At 37.0% G+C, this 21714-nt stretch overlaps 2 protein-coding genes across 29 annotated transcripts in view; one reads left to right on the top strand and one right to left on the bottom strand.

Annotated features, from left to right (window-relative positions):
* Positions 1–14402, top strand: part of LOC103989917 (uncharacterized) — a 25754-nt gene extending 11352 nt beyond the window's left edge. For 2 of the 6 annotated variants that reach the window (XR_010488214.1, XR_010488217.1), the window contains exons 3-13: positions 4766–5023; positions 5219–5536; positions 5729–5998; positions 6186–6425; positions 7032–7093; positions 8471–8969; positions 9077–9150; positions 10385–11536; positions 11665–12162; positions 12494–12620; positions 14284–14402. Coding sequence is in view for 2 of the 6 variants with exons in the window: in XM_065115181.1 (XP_064971253.1) it covers positions 4766–5023; positions 5219–5536; positions 5729–5998; positions 6186–6425; positions 7032–7093; positions 8471–8938 (1616 nt within the window). In the remaining 4 variants the exon portion in view is untranslated. Of the gene's footprint in view, positions 1–4765; positions 5024–5218; positions 5537–5728; positions 5999–6185; positions 6426–7031; positions 7094–8470; positions 8970–9076; positions 9319–10384; positions 11537–11638; positions 12163–12493; positions 12621–14283 lie in introns of those variants that run through there. The other 4 variants (XR_010488216.1, XR_010488215.1, XM_065115181.1 and 1 more) reach the window with 4 other exon arrangements.
* LOC135616001 (uncharacterized) lies at positions 14307–21714 on the bottom strand. 23 transcript variants are annotated; one of them, XM_065115186.1, is made up of 9 exons: positions 20605–21704; positions 20416–20509; positions 19261–19349; positions 19092–19183; positions 17681–18298; positions 17484–17533; positions 17197–17309; positions 15743–15913; positions 14307–14615 (listed from the first exon to the last, which is right to left on the bottom strand). In XM_065115186.1, the coding sequence occupies exons 6-9, from the start codon at positions 17524–17526 to the stop codon at positions 14583–14585; spliced, it is 360 nt and encodes a 119-aa protein (XP_064971258.1). In that variant the 5' UTR covers positions 17527–17533; positions 17681–18298; positions 19092–19183; positions 19261–19349; positions 20416–20509; positions 20605–21704; the 3' UTR covers positions 14307–14582. The 23 variants fall into 23 exon arrangements, 5 of the variants coding, with proteins under 5 accessions (XP_064971258.1, XP_064971256.1, XP_064971259.1 ...); XM_065115185.1 differs by lacking the exon at positions 14307–14615 and adding exons at positions 16605–16679; positions 16766–16818 and having other exon boundaries at positions 15774–15913; positions 17484–18298; positions 20605–21713; XM_065115188.1 differs by lacking the exons at positions 14307–14615; positions 17484–17533 and adding exons at positions 16605–16679; positions 16766–16818 and having other exon boundaries at positions 15774–15913; positions 20605–21712.

Raw genomic sequence — 21714 nt, 5'->3', positions numbered from 1 at the left:
AAGGCAGGAAGTACCATATCATTCCTTACAAAATTGATAACTTATAGTATTGAAACCTTTACAATGCAGCATAAGAAAAACATATAAACCAATACAAAGGCAGATCCACTTAAATGAGTATGCTGTCTGTACAGTTTGAGTAAATAGAAAAGACATAGATTGCATATTATACATGAAATCATGATATTTCTATAAAAAAGCTCATAAGCAGCCTAACTTGCGTAACTTGCGTGCATTAGGTAACTGCAAGAAGGAACTTTACTGAAATTATAAACCAGCCTCAATTGTTTCCACACATTTCCATAAATATGATGATTCTCTATGTTTAGGACCCAAAAAATGACCCATATAATTAATAATAGTTGCTATAACATTTTACAATAAGCAGGGAAGGCAGAACAAATGTCCAGGTAAAAAAAAAGTATAGTGAATAGACAAGAGCGATTTCCCTAGAAAACAAAGTTTTGGATACCGGTTTGTACCAACGGTACACCTTAAAATCTTAAAAATATTTTCATCTATCATGCCAAGGCATATTGATCGGTACACCTCAGTAACGGTCGAAATCCAGGGTGGTACCGGTCTATACGCCTTGGTACCAATATCTCTTGAACCGGTATGTACTACCCGTACTAGGCAGTACACATCGAAATTGAGAACCCTACACATATATATTTATATATACATATATATACATATATACATATACATATACATATATATATATATATATATATATATATATATATATATATATATATATATATATATATATATATATAGTTTCTAGTGTAGATATGTTTTTTTAATACATGTTTTGTAATGTCTTAAATGCCTATCATTGTGCTAGGAAGTGTCCAATGAATATCAATATCTTACATGGATATGTCATGGATACAACAAGAATCAAGAATCTTTTAGTTTTTATGTTTCCTAGTACTTTTTCGTATGAAATTACTGTTGAATTTATATGTTTTGAATTATGTTGCACCTGCATGGTTTCCAGCGAGCTAAGAATTCACCCAGAAACTTCCATGGACATTATCAATTCATGTTGCCTTTGTTAAATAGAGAACCACTTATTCTGTTTGTATTAAATCAACTCATAAAAGGAGAAAATGATGCCTACAAGTAATTAATTTTTTGAATACTTATAATCAGCACTAATGTCATCACTTATATATGCACTGAATAATATTAGAAAAAAAGACAATTTCACTAGTTGCCTGCTAGTGTGTCTTGCATGTTATTACATCACAACAATCTTTCACTAGTGGCAACCAACAGTTTGCAGCTTCTTCCATATCCCTGCCAATATTATATATCTTCCTAAATGGCTCTATAATCAGTTAAATGTGAAAGATTATGACAAGTAAGTGTCTATATGCATTTCTTTGTATACACAGGAGGCCCAACCACTGTAGAAGGAAAACAAATCAGGGAAACATCATCCTCACTGGGAAGTGCAGAAACTTGAGACTAGTGCAACTCTCCTAGAAAAATAACCATTCAGATCTTGTATATAAACAAATTCAGTGCTGCTTGGTATGAATATATGGAAAATATTATAAAACAAATCCAGTGATGCTTCACATATGAAAATATAGAAAATATTATATCTATCTTTAAGTGTGTAAAAACATTGTTTGTACTTTGTAATCTTCAATATCTTATTGATCCTGATTACTTACAATCAAGGTTCTCGGTACCGGTACGGTATGGTATACCGCTCGGTACACCCAGGTGTACCGAGCGGTATATTCAGGCGTGCCAAGAACTGTAGCAGTGCTACAGTTCTACAGTACTGCTACAGTGTCGGAACGGTAACATATGGTTCGCGTACCGAAAGTCTATCGGACCGGTACGTACCGCCCGTACTGGGCGGTATGGACCGGTACTGCAAACCATGCTTACAATAGTTATTTTGAGTGGGAATTCATAAAATAATGATTTCCAGATAAACAAGCAAAACATTGGTACAACTGTACCAGGAAGAAAACTTGACAATCATGGAATTGCCACTGCAGTAATTGATGCAGATATGATATTGTACTCCAAAGAGATTTAGGCATAAAAGAAGGGGTACATGGACTTATAGCTGTTGACATGCTTCAAGACATTTTATTTATATGATATCAAGCAACAAGCTTAGAGTATAACTGCGGCTTCAATTCTTGTAATCGTGTAACTGCAACCTTCAATTTTTGTAGTCAGTCATAAAAGCTGAGCCTTCTCTGAGTAATATGGTAGAATGGTAAAAAAATATATATGGTAGAATATTATAAAATATGAATATTTGAGCTTTGCAAATAATTCAATCTATAAACTACATCTTGCATCTTCAGTTATTGAGATTCACAAATTAATGCCTGACGATTCATATCTCTTGATGACATTGTAAAAAGAAAAGCTTTTTATCTTGCCATCTTTAACTTAGCATGCATTTCCTGTTCTCCTGATTGATGTTTAAGGCGATATCTCATCTGGTTAACATTTGTTTGTCTATATGTCACATTTATGATTTTTTATTCATTTTTTAAATAAAAGTGAAGTCCTAAACTCAACTTAATTGTCAGGGACTTGTAGAGTTGTCCTCTCTAATTTTTTATGGATCCAATTTGTATAGACTATTTTTCCAATTTTCCAGCCATTATCTCATCTTAACGATTCATTTCTATTAGCCCTTAGATGTGACAGGATGGATGGAGCCCATCCTGCCATGTGGGGCATACCCATGAATGGCTGAAGGGTGAATGGACAGCTGTGTTGGGGATGAACTGCACCATACCAACTGGAAAGGATCCTAATTCTGCATTTGTAATTCTAATTGTTTTTTAGGGTTTTACACGTGCACTTATATAAGGATGTGAAATATCTAAACACGGATGGATGATGTGATTAAAATGCCTTAAGTCCATTTTTTGTTAGTTAGAAGACTGTGATGCATCTCTTTGGCTCTTTGCTTCTGCACCTATTCTTTAGTCCATAATAATATTTTCTTGTCTATTATAATTGAGTTCTATGACTATATTGAAACATGTGGAATTGTAAATTTAGGAGCTCATCATTGAAAAATGTTTGGAGTTTCTCAAATTTGTTGTAATTGATGGAAATTTGCCGAGCTAGTCATGGTCAATACTCACATCTTTGTTTTCTGTTTGTTTTGGTAGATTTCTCAGTAACTTAAAATGTAGTTAGTAACACAGTGTATTTCTTCTTAATATTCTTTTTACCTGTTCATCTTTGTGCTATGCATTACCTTATATTTTCTCATGACCAGCAAATAATTGACATTTATGTCAACTTAAGTAATTAGCAATAAAATTTAATCTTCCTATGCATAACCTTTGCTTGCTTCTTCAGCAGTTGTAGAAATATTTTGTCACTTATGTGCATATGATGATTTCATCCAAGTATCTGAACTTGTCCGTGTACTTTTCTTCAGCTGGATAACTTATTTGACCACAATCATATTTAATTTGTATATGATGCAAATTTGTTATCCAAAATGCTAATATTTTGAATGATTCTAGATAAGATGTTTAGTGGACCGTCTAGTGTTAGTTTCAAAGAACAGATGGAGGATCGATCCAAACTACATGATCCTGCCACTCAGATCACATCCACTTCAGGAGCTATGGTTCAGACCAAAAAGTTAATTTATGTTGGAGTAAAAAATGTCAAAATAAGGGACCAGTGATTTAAAAAGCTCTAGGCGCCAAAAGGTGCTAAGGTCCAAAAACGCCCGAGGCGCTAGGCGCTCGCCTGAGCGAAGTGAGGCACTAAAATAAAAATATATATAATATAATTAATAAATATAATTATTTAATTTTATAAATAAAAATATACTATTAAATTAATCTAATAAATACAAATACTATTGCTAGTATACAGTATACCGTTAACAGTATACTATCGAAAGAGGAGAAGAGTGTAAGGGAAGAGTCGGAAGACCGAGGATGTTGACTGAGAAGAGCGGGAGTGGCAGCTGCGAGCGATGATAGTGGCAGCGGCAGCAGCGATAGCGAGAGCGGCAAACAGTGACAGTGGCACCGGCAGCAGCGAGCAGCGGAAGCGGCGAGTGGAGACAGTGGCAACGGTAGCAGCAGTGGGAGGGGCAAGCGAAGACCGTGGCAACAGTAGCAATGGCAGTGGGAGCGTGAGCGGCGACAGTGGGAGCGGCAACGATAGCAGCTAGCAGCGGCAACGGTAGCAGCTAAGCAGCGGCAACGGTAGCAGCGAGCAGCGGCATCGAGAGCGGCAACAGCAGCAACGGCGAGCAGGGTTAGGGTTGGGGAAGTCACGCTGATATTAGGGAAGTCACCAGACCTCAAACGTTGGTTCGGTCACCTGGTTTAACCCAGGCACTCGCCCAAAGCGCCCGGCGCCTGGGCTCGGGCAAGCGCCCAGGCGACATCTCTTTGAAGGGCGTCGCCTGGAAATGAAGCGAGGCGCTCGGGCCTCGCCTCACCTCGCCCGAGCGCCTTTTTAAATCACTGTAAGGGACGATCCAGGTAAATTTCTTTAATGACCATAAAATTATGAATGGTAAAAGGATAAATTGTGAAAACAATTAGACAAGTGTAGCTTAAGCTAGCATATACAACACTTATGATGACATACTATTTCATTTATTTTCTTTGGACTTTATCTATCTGAAATTGTCCGATGTGACAGCTTCTCTATGCTTTTGTCTTTGTTCATTCATGAGTTGTTGCTACTACTGAAATAACTTCTCAAATTGACCGGATAATTCGAGGTTCAGAAGCAAGTGCTACTGAAGCTTTGGCACATTCAGATGTTCGGATTAATGCGACAGAGCAAACTACCAGAGATGCTGAAATAAGCGATGACAGGTTTAGTGGACCACCTGGTGTTAGCTTTGAAGAACAGATGGATGATCAACCTGAACTACATGATTCTGTCACTCAGACCATATCCACTTCAGAAGCTATGATTCAGACCAAAGAGTTAATTTATGCTGGAGTTAAAGATAATGATGGTAGAATGAGAGATGATTCAGGTAAATTTCTTTATGACCTGAAAATTATGAATGCTAGAAGGCTAAATTGTGAAAACAATTATCTGAGTGTAGCTGAAGCTCAGCATATACACTTATGATGACAGATGACATACTATGTCCTTACTTGCTTTGAACTATATATCTCTGAAATTGTCTGAAGTGACATCTTTGCTATGCTTTCGTCTGTTCATGCAGGAGTTGATGCTACTAAAATAACTTCTCAAAGTGACCAGATAATTCAAAGTTCAGAAGCAACTACTACTGAAGTTTTGGCACATTCGGATGTTCGAATTAATGTATTAGAGCAAATTGCCAGAGATACTGAAATAAGCAATGACAGGCTTAGTGGACCTTCTAGCGTTAGTTTCAAAGGACACATGGAGGATCAGTCCGAACTACATGATCCTGCCACTCAGACCATAACCACTTTAGGAGCTATGTTTCAGATCAAAGAGTCAATTGATGCTGGAGTTAAAGAAAATGATGTCAGACTCAGAATGATGGACGAATCTGGTAAATTTCTTTAGTGACCTGAAATTTATGAGTTGTAGAAGGCTAAATTGTGAAAACAATTATCTGAGTGCACCTTAAGCTAGCATATACAACACTTACGAGGCCTACTATGTCATTATTTGCTTTGTATTTTTATCTATCTGAAATTGTCTGAAGTGACAGCTCTCTATGCATTTGTCTGTGTTCATGCAGGAGTTGATGCTTCTAAAATAACTTTCCAAAATGAACAGATAATTCAAGATTCAGAAACAAATGCTACTGAAGTGTTGACGCATTCTGATATTGCGATTAATGTAGCAGAGCAAACTGCCAGAGTTAGTTACAAAGAACAGACGGAGGATCAGCCAGAACTACAGGATCCTTCCACTCAGACCATATCCACTTCGGAAGCTATGATACAGATCAAAGAGTTAATTGACGATGGAGTTAATGATAATGATGTCAGAATGAAAGATGACTCAGGTAAATTTCTTTGATAACCTGAAAATTATGAAGAGTAAAATGCTAAATTGTGAAAACAATTATCTGAGTGTAGCTTAAGCGCATATACAACACTTATGATGACCGACTATGTCCTTATTTGCTTTGAACTTTATCTGAAGTTGTTCGAAGTGACAGCATCTCTATGCTTTTGTTTTTGTTCGTGCAGGAGTTGATGCTAATAAAATAACTTCTCAAAGTGACCAAATAATTCAAGGTTCAGAAACAAGTACTACGGAAGTGTTGGCACATTCAGATGTTCGGATTAATGTAGCAGAGCAAACTGCCAGAGATACTGAAATAAGCAATGACTGGGATATACTAAAAAGCATTGTATATGGAGGTCTGAATGAATCAATTACTAGCCTGGCTGTTGTGTCATCAGCAGCTGGTGCTGACGTTTCAACATGTAAGTTTCAAGATCAATATCCTTATCTCAGTTTCAAGAGTAATTAGGTCGACCTTTTTTTTTTGGGGGGGGGGGGGGTTGGGGGGAGCATGATTGACATCAAGTGTCATATTCTTAAATATGCTTATGGAGTAACATAGGATGCACATCATTAATTCTTTGGTACACATAGGTGTACTTAAAAATGAGTTAACTCTGGTGGGATGAGATCTTGGTGGTAAGTTCACAACTATCTATTATTGTGTTGTTCAATTAAGTAATTAGATTGGTAATTTTAGAAAATTTTATTTAGTAATACATTGCATAGTTTTGCTATGTTATGTTGCACATTCATCCCACATTGTAGTGTTAACTAAATTCATACACTGCTAAAATAATTGTTTTTACTTCCATGATAAAGAATGTAGGTCTCCTTAGTCTGGAAAGAATTAGGTAGATAAATGAAATTGCTAACCGACCATTCGTTATAATTTTCTACTCAATTTTGGAAAAACACTAGCATTATGTTGATGACACTCTTGGTTTTCTTTTCCTTACCTTTATTTTCCCGGAGGCAAAGGTTCATTATTCTCTACACTTTATTGTAATTATTACTTTCTTTTGCAGTGAAAATTGTTGCATTAGGGTTGGCAAAATTGATTGGCGGATTTCTTTTAATTACTCATGAAGTAAGTTGATTTCTTAGATGATACTTTTTTTGTCTTTGCCTCTTCTTTCAAAGATAAAAGTATGTTTCATATTTCAAGGAAACTGACCTGTTTAAGGCTTCTACTGTTCGTGAATTTATGTGATGGAAAAGATCTATCCAAGTTGTTTTTAGCCTGACAACAACAGTTAGAATGCCGATATATGAAGGAGAATTTAATCTCAGGAACTATGATCAATTGATAATCAAAAAGCCATAAAATGAGAGTTGTCCTGGTGTTCTCATGGAGTAGTTGCAAGAATCATATAAATATGTGGAGAGTTCCAAGTATGGCTATTTTTTGTTAGGCATCTTTTTTTTTCCGGCTAATGGCCAATGGCTTCAATGGCACACATTTTGCTTCAATGGCCAATGGCTTCAATGGCTTCAATGTATGTTAATATTGGAAATATAAGCCAATGGCTTCAATGGCACACATTTTGCTTCTTTGTATGGCATTATTACTTGAACAACATTGTGCTTTAGTCAAAGTCAAGTTTTCATTATGTTTCCAATATTAACATACATTTCCCTGAAATAGTATAAAACTCAGATTTTATTCTTGATAGACTCGTAATTTTCCAAAGGGATGGGTGCTAGAGGGATTTCTGACATGTTTTATCCGAGTGTTTTGCAAGTAAAGCAGATAGATTGCTCCCATCCTATTGATAAATTATGAGTGTATCTTCTATACTTGCAATTTCCCTTGTAATCTCCTAGCATGGGCTCTTTGGATCGATAAACAATATAAATTCATGTAGGACAGCAAATATAACAACTAGTAAGAGGCTATAATGTCCCAAGTATTAGTGAGGCCAATATCACCGGTCAAAGCAAGAGAAGCAAAAAGCAAGGTTCCCTGTACCGTACCATATTGGCGTTTCGACCCGGGCTCGGTACGGTACAGTACCAGTGTACCAGGTGGTACATCAGGGCGTACCGAGCAGTACGCCCTGGTGTACCAAATATTTTTTTATTTTTTGCATTGTAACAGTGCTACAGTATAGTACTATTGCACTGTAGTGGTACCGGGCGGTCCGCGTACCAATAACCTGTCGGACCGGTACATACCGTCCGGTACGGATGGTACGCTTCGGTACGACAGACCTTGGCAAAAAGTATCATGAATAAAGTCTTTTACGTCTTCCTCCATCAGTACTCACACCACTAATTTTAAATGATTTATTTTGTCTAGCCAGTGTGTCTTTTAAGTCTCTTTTGCACATAAGCACAAATTTTAGGTTAAAAGTTTATTGCATGAAACTTCAATGATGAACCTCTCTGTGTGGCTTTTGGATAGCAGCTAATATAGTTCAAGCAAGCATTCTCAATTCTTACTATGGGCATTTTTTCGTCACAGCTTTTTGAGCTTAGAACTGCACAAGATGAAGCTACTGAACAGAAAGATGAACAAGGTGGACGTTACTGGGAACTGCTTGGGTGGAGAGCAAATTTCCGCCGGCACTTTCCTGTTGCTACAATATCATACATTTTATTTGGCTTAGTCCCTCCTGTTGTTTATGGTTTCTCATTTAGGAGGAGCGACGAGAAGGAATTCAAGCTCATGGCTGTTGCTGCATCATCTCTTCTATGCACAGCTTTGCTGGCCTTATGTAAGGCCCATGTTAAGCCACAAAAAGGCTACGTAAAAACCATGGTCTACTACCTAGTTCTTGGTGTATCAGCATGTGGTCCTTCCTATCTGGCTGGGATGATGATCGACAAGTTACTTGAGAAGCTTGGATTGTTTGATCATGGGACAACTCTTCAGTCACCTCCCACTCTTATGTGTCAAGACTTAAGAGAACCATCATGGACATCTTATTGATGATGGAACCCTGCTACTGATAGACGTGAAGGTATGATCATTCAGTACACCTGTTCCAGATGATAATATATGCTTTATTCTTATCCAGTTGGATTTCGGGGATGTTGTCCTAAAAAATTACTCTTTTTGGTGCGCCAGGGGTGCATCGAAGGACTTGGGACGATGCCGATCTGGTCGTTCAAAATCGCTGTGCACTCGCTGCAGCTGTCCAAGTGAGATTTTTTTTCTTTGTTTTAGCTTTACTATGATTTCATAGTCTTGAGTGATGATGCAATTGACAGTAACTACATAATTGGTCTTTTCTATCGCTATAATTACATATTTGGTTGGGACGAATGAATAGTGCAAACGAATCGGATACGAGTATAATGGGCCAAAGTTTGGGTTTGCTAACGTTTGTGTGAGGGTCAACCGATCACGGACGCTGAATTCTTCGTACTGTTCCCAACATTGTCAAGGAGCTATAAATACTATTTAGATTCCCCATCTTATTATTCTAATCCTCTTACTCTTTATAATCTTTATAAAAAATTAATAAAATATTATTATACTATTCACAATCATTGTAGTTCTATTTTTACTTCTTTTTTCCTCATAATTTTTGCCTGTGGATCCTATCATATTACTGTTGACTCTCTTCATCGCTCATGCACTTATTTTGTAAAGGTTTGAAACATAACCTCTTCTAGGTTAATAAAATTGGCCTAGAAGATAGTATTTACTTGACTATTTTAGAATGTACGATCTTAAAAATATTTATCATTGTAATAAATATAAAAATTATTATTTTTATTTCCTTCCTTTCGTTATTTGGTTTGTTTGATTTAATCATCTTTTTTTTTGTAATTTTATATCACTTCTGGCAAAGAAGAGGAGGAGAAAATATATATATATATATATATATATATATATATATATATATGAAGAAAAAAATGTTATAGATAAAGAATAAAAAGATTTTATTGAAAATAAGTTATAAATTAATGGTATATATATATATATATATATATATATATATATATTTATAAAGAAATAATTTAAAAATATTTAAAAGTCTTAATATGAGGTTGTAAATAATATGTTTTCAAGTATTTATCTTCCATTGCCAATTATCATATGAGGATGGATATTCGGACCGGAGCAAAATAATAAGAGAGAATCACCTGGGATAATATTGCAATTTGAATTATTAATTTTGAAAGCAAGATGGATTGACATGATTGTCAAGATTTTCTTAGATATATGACAATAACGTTTGCGCATGTGCCGAGGATCTAAGATTTGATATATATATATATATATATATATATATATATGAATTTGTTGTTGATCATTTCATTGCTGTAATAAATAACAAAAAGAAACTACAATTTGAATCAAGTCAGATATCATAATTTAGAACTTAGTAGCGCTTTTATTATACTTACCTGAAGTCACAAAAAACAGGTCGGTGATTCTTTGACCGACGGATGGAATGGCGGGAATTAAAAGGCAGCAGGCGAGCTTTCAAAATGTGAGAGAGAGAGAGAGAGGTGTGGGTTTGGTTTCTTTGTTGGAGTCAGAGGAGGTTGGAGAAGAGACATGGAGATGGTGAGGGGGAGGTGTTGGAGGAGAGCGGTGGGCTGGTGGAAGCAAGGCGGCGCCCGAGGAGGAGCGACAGCGCAGTGGAAACTCCCGGTGGAGCATCGCCGGAGACGGAGGAAGAAGGCAGCGGCGAGGAAGCGGAGCAGAGGAGCGTCTATTACGACGCGGACCAAGGTTTGTGTGGTTTCTTCTTGGGGGCCGTCCCATTCGTTTCTGTCGCCACCTTAAACCAAGAAACAAGAAACATTGTGAAATGACGATGATGCTCGTGTGCTTTTGTTGATTTGTACGAGGAGCATTTCCTACCCCCCGGCGCCATTCGTGTCTTTGCTGGTGCCCTTTACGACGTCTGAGAACAGAAAGGATCCGTTTGTTTTCCCAGAAAGAATCTGGGATCGTTTACGGGAACGGGAATTAGAAGATACAAGCGATCGCGTGGTTTTCTGCTCTGTTGCCGAAGCTTTCCGTCTATCATCTTACTTCATTTCTTGGATCGGATTTCTTGTTGTGATGGGTAAAGAACACTGAATCTTGGCGGTAGGTCTGTTTCTTGCTCTCTTAGATCGACATGGAAGAATGGTTTGTGTATCGTTTTTGCTTCATCATGTCAGCAAGATGCCTAGGTTATTATCTCTTCTTGAACCCTCTGATCTTGATATTGGCGGCAGGGTTTATTGAGTTCCTTGGTCTTTTAGATCTCCATGGACGAACGAATTGTATATGGGTTTCGCTTCCTCGCGTCAACCAGATGCCTTTTTTGCTTCTCTCTTCTTGAACCCTTTGTTCTTGATGCTGTGGCGTCGGATTCAGGTTGACGCGTCAGAGTTTGGTCGGCCTTTCATTTCGTTGTTAGGAATTCAGTTCTTAGATCGCGAATCTCTTCGGAATGGTTCTGTGCTTAGCGTCTGGGGGAAGGGCGAGTTGGTCCACTTGGATCCCTCGTGAGCTTTACTTGTTTGTTTCCTCATCTGATGAGTTCCTACAAGAGGACGAATGCAATTCTTTCATAATGAGGTTTGGTTTGACTTTGTCTTCATGGTCTTTACATTAATTGTGTGATAATTTGTTCTCAGCCCTTGATGTGATAATTAGGTTACTTTCTTGTGCATGCGACAGGACTAATAGGAAGTTGCTTTTCTTAGATTCACAGTGATGCAATAATCTCCTATCGACAGATGAAATTGGTGAAATGAAGCCCAAAAAGGACGATCAGATTGCTACTTGTCAAGAAGCTGCAAATGGAAGATCAGAATTTAAACCTCAATTGACAAAACATGGCAGTGAAATTACTGAAAGTGAAGACAAAAGAGCAGTACATGAACAGAGTATGGTACCAAAAAAGAGTCTATTGAAGGTGATAGAGTTTGATCTTGAGAGGATATTAGAGGAACAGGATACACATGATTTGTGCTGTCCTAATTGTAACTCATGCATCACAAAAAGAGTGATTTTACAAAAAAGGAAATGGTCAGTTAGAGAAATTCAGCATGATGTGCCATCAAAGAAAGTGCATGAAGAACAATATGATGCTGAGAGGTTGGATACTGCATCTGTTTCAGGTGAAATGACAAATCTTGCTGATGCACCAGAACCAGATGTATTCAGATGTTTATCATGTTTCAGCTTTTTCATTCCAACAGGTATGTTAATTTGGCCTCTGTATTTATGTAGTAAAGCATATAAAAAACAGATGTTTCTAGAATAGGAAGCCCATGGTGGCCATTCTTCTTTGTGGCAACGATAGTTTACCTCTCCTATCATATATAGATATTCTAGGATGTTCTTACATATATGTTTCAGGTACAATCCCCATGTTGTGGCTCATATTAAGCCAGTTTTCCACTGGCAAGGGGCACGATGCAGCAAGAAAAATCATGATTTTAAGTACTATGTGTGCGTTTAACTAATTAACTTTGACCTTGAATCGACAGAGAATAGATATAATGGTTGCTCTCTTCATATTTTGAACAGAGGGTGGTTTTAACATATTCCGGATATTTGAGAAAGGAAAGGAATCTCATGTGAAAAGGAAAGAAATTCAATTGGATTTCGTCTATTTTTAAAGTGGATAAAAGCAAAACGAAAGAAAGTGAACCAGGTATGTTTCTATTGCATCTTTTTATGATTTTAATTCATATGGATAAGTTCTGTTATCCTGATAACTTAGATCCACTATGCTAAGAAATTGACTTGTTGCACTGGTAAGACAAGTGAATTACTAGCCTCAAAAATGATCAAGATCTTGTGATGACTTGCTTGGTTTCCTAATACTACATAGATTTACTTTCTGTGTCATGCGTTAGATGGAAATTGAGATATGCCATTTAATTTGGTCATGTACTTAAATGGACAAGCTTCTATTCTGGCTACATATTGGTGATGAATTTTTGGGTTTGGTTTAGGTCTACTGATTAGTTCTGAATATGGATATGGTATGGCTAATTACCTTCAAATACTTCCGATGTTCCCAAGATTTATTTATTTTTCTCGTGAGTTCTATTTTCGTAATTCTCTTTTGGCCAATTGATCTGACTTTGTGGATAGCTTTCATAATTTTGTCTCTTTAAAGTGATATTCTTTTCTTGTATTAGTTGGTTACTGTTCTTTAGTCATAATTGTTATGAACCTAGGATTTGATGTTTTTTCATCATATGTTTTCTTTTAGTGTAAATTTGTTGATAAAGAAACACATTTAGGGATGTTGATATTGCTCATCATACCCACCTCATTGATGAAAGCCGGAGTGCATCTTATACCATCTTAAAATTGTTAGGAACTTGAAAGCCAAGTGACTATTATACCTTCACTAGAAGAGTTTTTGACTTGATACAAAAGAAAAGAAACAATCACCTCCCATAAGTCTGCATGGTTCTCTAAGGTTTTGAGAGTCTCAAAGCATTTCTCAGAAGAATGATGACAGGCTTTCTATAGTGCTCTTCGAAAAGAAACAATTAGAATATAACTAGGTTGCTCTATAGTTGTTACTATTGATTTTATATGCAGCTTTATTTGGGGTTTAGAAAACATCAATTTATATAGCTTTAGTAGGAAGTGTCCAACGAGTATCATAGAAGGAAAACAAATCATAGAAGGAAAACAAATCATTGCTTTGTATATACAGGAAGCCCGTCAATCATAGAAGGAAAACAAATCAGAGAGCCAGGAGGTGCAGAACTTGGTACAAGTGCAACTCTCCCAGAATATAATCATTCAGGTCTTGTATATTACAAATTCGTACATACGAATACATGGAAATATATAGAACAAGTCCAATGATGCTTTACACAAGAGATGTTCAAATATTGTTTGTAATCTTCAATATTTGATATAGTTATTTTGAATGGGGATTCATATTTTGTTGGTGGACAAGAAATGGCTACTGATTTCCAGATAAATGAACAGAACATTGGTACAATGGTACCAGGAAGAAAGCTTGACAGTAATGAAATTGCCACTGCAGTAATCGATGCAGTCCAAAGAGGCTTATGAGTCAAACAATAGGCTTAGATTATTAACTGCAACCATAAATTCTTGTCGTCAGTCATAGAGTAGCTGAGCCTTCACTGAATAATATGGTAGAATCTTATAAAATATGAATATTTGTGTTTTACAAATAATTCAATCTGTTAAGGGCAATCTTGCATCTTTTTTTATTGTGATTCAGAAGGTATTCATATCTGTTGATGACATTGTAAAAAAATCTTATTATCTTGACATCTTTAACTTGCCATGCATTTCCTATTGGTTGGTTGTGTCAACAGCAGCTGGTGCTGACGCTTCAACATGTACGTTTCAAGATCAATATCCTTATCTCAATTCAAAAGTAATCAGGTCAACTTTTTTTTTTGGGGGGGGGGGGAAGCATGATTGACATCAAATATCATGTTAGTGTGATCTTCTTAAATATGCTTGTGGAGTAACACATGAAGCTGCATCATTAATTCTTCGGGCATTTTGCTGTTGCAACAGGTTGGGACCATCCGAGTCCAGCTGCTTTCTGCTTTGCGGAGTTGAGAGCAATATGCGACTACTTCCTCCATGCTGACGATCACTTCCAATGCTACAACTGAAAGAGTCCTGTGTACTTGAGTAACTATTACAGAGGAATAGGAGATGCGTTAAGTAAACTCAAAAATTGTATTGTAACATCTTCCAAGTTATGTTTTTTTTAAAAAATTTATATTGTAAATACATCGTAATACAAATCTATCTACGAGGGATGTGATTGATAGCAGCAATACACACTAAGTTCCAGGGCATTCATAATATCTATAAATAAAAAAAGTTGCCCATCATTAACCCAATATAAACATCTGCTTAAACGCTTCAAGGCACAAGGCCCACAAATACACCGGATTAATGTAGTAAGTTGGGGGTTAAGTCTCATGGTATCCCTGTATCAGGCAGGATACTGTCTAACTGTTACAGATTGAACCAGTCATGAATTAGATTATCTGCATGTATTTGTAGTATGACATGCCCTAATAAATTCACCTGAAAACTTCACTAATAAATTCAACTGCAAATTATTGTCATGGACAATGAGCTCATTGGTTGTTGGTTAAGAAATTAGGTTATACTGAAAACAAGATAGCTCGGTGCCAAAAAGAGTGCCGTGGACAACAAAATAAGACTATGTCATGTCAACTTAGACTCCACAACTGAATCTAAGACAGTTATTAAACAATGATGATCAATCCTTGTTAAGCAACTTTAGAAAGGGAACTAGTCATGAAACCTAACACAACTTTAGAAAGGAAATTAATCATGAAACCTAATATTTCCTGAATAGAAATATCTTCTGTTTCTAGGTAAAGCAACAAGAGATGAATTTTAATAGACTAGCAAGTACTACTTCAGAAAGAAATAGTGACCTAGGCATGGCAATCATCAGCATCAAATGGTTCGTGTTTCTCGTAGTTGCTGATGCAATCCTCATCCAAGAAATTTGTTTAGTTTGGTGGTGGGTGAGTAGGTGATGGTTGTGATGGGGAATGAAAAAGGCGAGGGCCTAATATCCTAAGTTGGCTGAATAAAAATCCTTCATGAATGTTAGATCACTCTAAATCAATAGCATGTAATATAATAAAAACTTCCTATTTATTTACCCATTCACATAAAACAGCAAATACAAGTCCATATTGTAACAATAAGAAATGAAGAAGTTGACAAGGATGACCAAAATTTCGATTGTCTAAAAAGGTAGTTAAAGAGCCCCACCTTTCTCTTAGGTTGAGATGCTGACATGACAAGTAGAGATTTATTAAGGTCCTTAACCATCTCCTCAACAATAGGAGTGCCGTATTCTGTCATTGACCTCACTGAACAGATAGAATCCTCTATGTCCTCCGTATGCAGGGTTACTTCATGAATCTTTTCCCCAACCCTGTCCTAAAATAAGAAAGTTATATTCAATACCCAAAAGGTTAGTGGTTGAGATTTCTCAATATCCAAAATATAACAAAGTTAATGTAGATAAATATTCATCTCTGAGAACGTGAAAAACAGAATAAATTCTATAAGATGACAAATAAATGGTTATTTAATTTGTTACAGATAACAACAAAAATGAATAAGCCTGTAGGAAGACTTGTCCTACTTTAAAGCAGGAAGGTTAGACCTTAAATAAAGCATGTAATGATTCCTTGTCCAGAGTCATTACAGTAAAAACAATCTTATAATATGGTTTGCCTGCTTATAGATGGACTCCTCCCTACAAGTAATCAACTACTCATTACAAACAAATTGAATACAAGATGCAACATTTGGCCGATTCGGGATAAAAAATTTGAATATGAGCAAACAAGTGGTTCTGCCACCTTGCTGCTTTTTCAAAAGTAACATCACATGACTGACAAGCCATGAAGTTAACAAAGACAGATTTTGCCACTTGGTTATCTATCCTGTTCTGCAGAATAGGTTCTATCTTTTTCTCCTCTAGAAGAGCTTTAAGTAGTACAACTGTGTACATTTTTCAGTCCCCAAAACTTTTCAACTAAAGGTGAAAGAAATAAATGACATATAAAAAACAATACAGCATATAAGGAAGAGAAAGAAAGAAGAAGACGAGAACGACACTTACTATGCCAAAAAACCATCATTAAATATACTGTTCCATTCCAATGATGGAAGGTCTTCCTCCATAAATTTCCTTTCTCTAAAAAAAAAACACTAACAAATTATTGTCTTCCACAACATAGATCTCCAAAGAGTAACTTCTAAGCAATCCCACGAGGGACAAACCTGAAATCATTTTGGGCTAGGATGTTATGACTTTGTTGCTCGTAGAAAGTGTTCTAGGAAGTAACACAAAGATCAAAGAATGATGAATTCAGTGCAAGATAGGTAGCTGCACCACACACCAAACCTTGGAGAAAAAATATAATGCAATAGATGAACAATGAAAACGAAAAGATTCAACTGCCAAACATCCTCGCCATGCAAGCTAAAGCTTGCGATAATGTTATGGTAATCGTTCTGTCTAGCCACATCATGACAACTCCTTTTTGAACATTTAGGTGTAGGAATCAAGAAAACCTCATCAAGAAAGGAATAACCCGGCTCAATTCCCCGTCCTTCAACAACATTGTTTTCTAGGAAATCCAATTTGCTAATGCCAGAAAATTTCAGATTATGGTTGGAGGAATTAGTGGCGGAGACGAAGACACACATACCTTGAGGCCGAGGAGGTAGGGCATGGAGGTTCGGGCGTGCTGTTCGACAAAGAAAAGCCCCACGGAGGGCTCGTTGGCCAACAACTTGATCATCTCATCCACCCCTTCCTTCACTGCTTCCCAACGACAAGAAGATGGCATCAATCGATTGATCGGTCGGTCAATAAAACCCAAGAAGATGGAACAGATCACGACATAACTGAATCGAGAGGGAGAGCAAGCAAGAAAAGGGGAAAGGAGGGAGAAAGATATCATCCCAGGGATTAGGGGTCGAATTAAATCGATACCGTTCAAGAAGAAGTCACCGAGCCTGGCGAATCCATGAAGCATCTCGCCGCTGCCGGAAGAATCGATCAATAAAATAAAAGAAACATTCAAGAAGTAGGAACGGACGAACGAAATAGCCGAATCGCCGGTGGGAGAGGGACAGAGAGAAGGGCAAAGGGGGGGCATGGAGGAGACTGGGGGTAGATTAAATTAATACCGATCAAGAAGAAGCCGTCGACGGTGAAGGATTGTTGATGCATCTTGCCGTCACCGGGAGAGAACAGGCGCTCAAACCTAAGAGAGAGAGAGAGAGAGAGAGAGAGAGAGAGAGAGAGCGGAAAGAAAAGCTACAACCAAAGAAAGGGCGAGCAAAGAACCGTTCGCCGATGCCGAACCCTTATTATCGGCCGCAAAGGCACAAAAACAAGAGGGGCGGCGTTCGTGGTGGTAAATTAAAGAAATAGGTAATAATAAGGCAATGGGAGCGGACGAACAGCGGGGTCCACCGCTATAACAAATCGAACGGAAGAATTCATTTGATTGGGAATTTTATAGGCTCGGGATGTAGTTGACCCGCTCGCTATTGAGCCATCAAAACAACAAGTTATGATTAACTTTGCACGATGTTTAATGCTATAGTTGCCCTGACGTCACGGTTCCCAAGGAAACTAAAAAACAAAAATGGAATTTAGGTACAAAGTAGTCGTTACAGTAAAGCTCAAGGAGTTGTTACTTCATGTGATGCATGTCCCCCCCCCTGTTCATATTTATTTTGTAAACCAATATACAAAGAGTAGAAGTGAGTTCCTTCGAGGATCACCAGAAATATATATACCTGCTATTTCAATCAACATCAAATTCCAGTCACCAATAAATGCTTTTTTTTATATATAATCAGGAACTCATGACAGTTGCAACTAATTCTAGTAGTGTCCGATATGTTTTACCATAGGATTAAAAAACAAAAAGGAAAAGAAGATCATTTCCGAAGGTGATTTGGTATGGCTAAATGACAAATTTGCTTTCCTGAACCAGAATGAGAAGCGATATTACAACTATCTATATAGGCCTTCCTTTTGTGGCTCAGGTATTAAAAACAAAAAAAAAAACAAATGGCAAGTTTCAAGGCTATTTATTTTGCTTTTGGAAGACCGACCATGCATATCCAGTATCATGTAAACACACCATCTTCTTGGTTGATTTAAAAAAAAAAACAATATTAAAGAATATGGTCTGATGAGATTCAACAGAATTATCCCTCTCATGGTTCCACTAGTAGTACGTGATATTTGGCTTTGATGAGTTATGATGAACTATGCTGCCAGCCTATGTAGAATTACATTAATTACATAAACCGAACATGAAAACCATGGATGTGTCATGCCTTTTTTAAGTTCAGACGCAGGAATTTGATGAGATCTGTCTCAACTCTACCCAACTCGGACAGAAATGGGTGAACCAAACTTTGATGAGTTTATGCAATGATGCTCGACCCAAGGGATCAATTCATTAAGGTCCAACTTGCATTTTTCCATAAAGTAAAACAAATGAAAACACGCCTATATGACAAAAGAAAACTAGTCTCAATAATTATAGAAAATGAACTTGCAAATTAATAGCTTTTGTACCTGATTTCTTATAGTTCAACTAATATGCTGTCGATAATCTTGAGCTGCTCCATCTCCACTCCATGGGCAATCCCAGGATCAACATAACATAACTTTCATAATGTATGTCAGGAGATTGTATGTAAATAGGCTAAAAGTCAAGTAGAAAGATTATGAGAATTGAGATAACCTGATATTGGGGCTTTTTCAGTGTGTGGGTTCCTCTTTTGATCAGCTTCTGCCAGCCATTATTATCGGCAAGAGACCTTTCCAAGGCAGCTGTTCTCGGAAAGAACCAATATGATATTATGAATTAGAGACGCAACAATAGCAGGAACAAATTAAAAAACTCAATGTCAAACAGGAGCTTAAGAAGAAAATTTTTATAAATTATCACATATGCAATTATATCAACATAATTGTCAATGAACAAACTGAATGTCATCTGAATACCATGTTATCTTTGATTTATATAACAAGATCCATCTTATTTAAAAAAAAACTATATTATTGCTGTCAACCATCAACTGTCAACAGTTCATTGGGGCTAGACAGAAGTTAGGTTAATACTTTAAGTGACCCATTTAACAACATGTCAAAATTCTTTACCAAATTCAGTCCATCCGTTATACAGTTGATGATTCCATCAGCAATATCCATACACTAAACAGGTCTAATTAGATGAGGATCAAGGATGCCACTGTTAACTATTCTCGACAAGCCATATGCCCAACTAGTTGGTGTAGGCTACATCAGCGCTGGATGCATTAATTACTAACCATTAATAGCACAATTTGACACATGTACGTGAGTCTTGCATGATAAGGCCAACAGGTCAACCTGAAAATCATGTGTTTCATGCATCAACTCAATTAGGTAAAGTTCCTAAACCTGATTGAGGACTGTTAACACAGTATGTGAATTAAGATGTTGCCAATCATTTAGTAACATGCAACAATTTATAAAGAACTGTAAACCCATATACACATAGAATTATAGTAGTTTCGTCCTTGGCATGTCAAAATTCTTATCCAAGTCATAAATTTTACGTTTCAGTTGATGGTAATGGTATGATGGGTTTGCTTGGCACTTAAATACAAATGGAAACGAGCACCACATCATAGGAATTGGAGAGAGAAGTCAGAAAGAATGGTTGTAATTTGTGCGTCGATCAGGTTAGCTGAAAATGAACAAGAACGTAACCGATGTATATATATCTTTAAACACAGAAATACTCATTTATCTAGTAAGGAAACAGAGAGATTATTGTCAAACATATGAATAATGTTGCGCAAAAGATATTTATGCCTAGAAATGCCACATGAAATAATAGAGCCACTACTACCATTAATTCAGGACTTGGGGGTGCTAGTGCAATTTGTATAGCCAATTCCATGTCGCTTTCAAGTTCATCCTCCACAAAATGATTGTTTGCATGCCTATAAAAGCATGTTATGTAGCAAATGAACATACCCACTGAGTGCATCTACAAGAAAATATTAGATGAGAATTAACTGGGGTTTTGGATCGTTACCTCTCCAACTCTGCTGAAGGAACGCTTATATGACAAAAAGGGCAGGATGGGAGCATTTTTTTATGAGATCCTGGATCATAAAAAACTATATAACTAAATCAAAACAATGCTTTTAAATACAATAAATGTAATCCATGAAAGAAACTCGGTATTCATCAAATGTTGCGGTGACTCAGGAAACAATGTTTTTTAACATACAACTTCATAATATATTTCATCACTACAACAATCATTAAGAGTCATTGCCGCATGATCTCATACATAGTAATAAGTCGATGACTAGGTTCCATCTGGGAAGGAATCATGAAACCGATACAAAACTGTCAACCAAAAAATCTTTTGGTTTTAATATAATCAGTTTCTTTAAAAAGAGAGAATACATTATTTCGTATAGTTGCAAACTGAACAAAGAACAATCGGATGTTATATCACTCAGGACACTTTGCCTCCATATCTAGGGTTCGTTCTAAATAGCCGATCTCTGACTTGGATTTCAAGGCTGACTACAGGCCACGAAGCAGTACTTCAAGATTTACGAGGAAGCATCCAGCATCAACAAATAGGAACACTAACTAAAGGTCAACAGAAGCCATGACAAGTGATTGATCTCAATTTCCATTGAACCAACGCCTAAAGAATGTTCAAGCGAACGAGCGCATAACAAAATCTCGGCCAACCAGACGCCAGGAGAATACCCAAAGCTTGAAAAATTAGGATACAAGGGCTCAAGAATGCCCGATCAAAGAGATCTTTAATCTCGGTAAGCTAAACCGAAGCATGGGAATCGCCTGTGCCTCGAAACATGGAAAGAAAAGCAAAAAAGAAACGAGCTTTTCGGTTCAACAAGGGTGAAAGATTTCGAAGCAAAACAAGAAAAGAAATCAAAACCCTGCGACAAATAAAGAACGCCATGGGAACGATTTCAGAAGAAGTAAAGATCAATCAAGATTAGAGGTATCTGATGGAAGACAACCACGAAGCGATTAGGGAGAGAACGATTTCTTCCTTCTTTCCTGATGCAAAAGTTGAAGAATTTGTGCGGAGTTTGGTTGACGCTCTCCGGACTTCCGTCGGCCATGGCGATTCTTGAACCATCGATTTGGACTTTGT

The sequence above is a fragment of the Musa acuminata genome, chromosome BXJ2-6, assembly GCF_036884655.1.
Source record: "Musa acuminata AAA Group cultivar baxijiao chromosome BXJ2-6, Cavendish_Baxijiao_AAA, whole genome shotgun sequence".
NCBI lineage: Eukaryota > Viridiplantae > Streptophyta > Magnoliopsida > Zingiberales > Musaceae > Musa > Musa acuminata.
The sequence above is the reverse complement of the archived record's forward strand: the minus strand, read 5'-3'. Positions and strand labels throughout refer to the sequence as shown.

Excerpts from the sequence above, each read along its gene's own strand:
- LOC135616001 (XM_065115184.1), bottom strand. The coding sequence starts at position 17,649 with ATGCCCCCCCTTTGCCCTTCTCTCTGTCCCTCTCCCACCGGCGATTCG. Across the intron at positions 17,310-17,483 it reads CGGTGACTTCTTCTTGAACG|TGAAGGAAGGGGTGGATGAG; the intron begins GTATCGATTTAA and ends GTTGGGAAGCAG. Across the intron at positions 14,616-15,742 it reads CATCTCAACCTAAGAGAAAG|TTACTCAAGTACACAGGACT; the intron begins GTGGGGCTCTTT and ends CCTCTGTAATAG.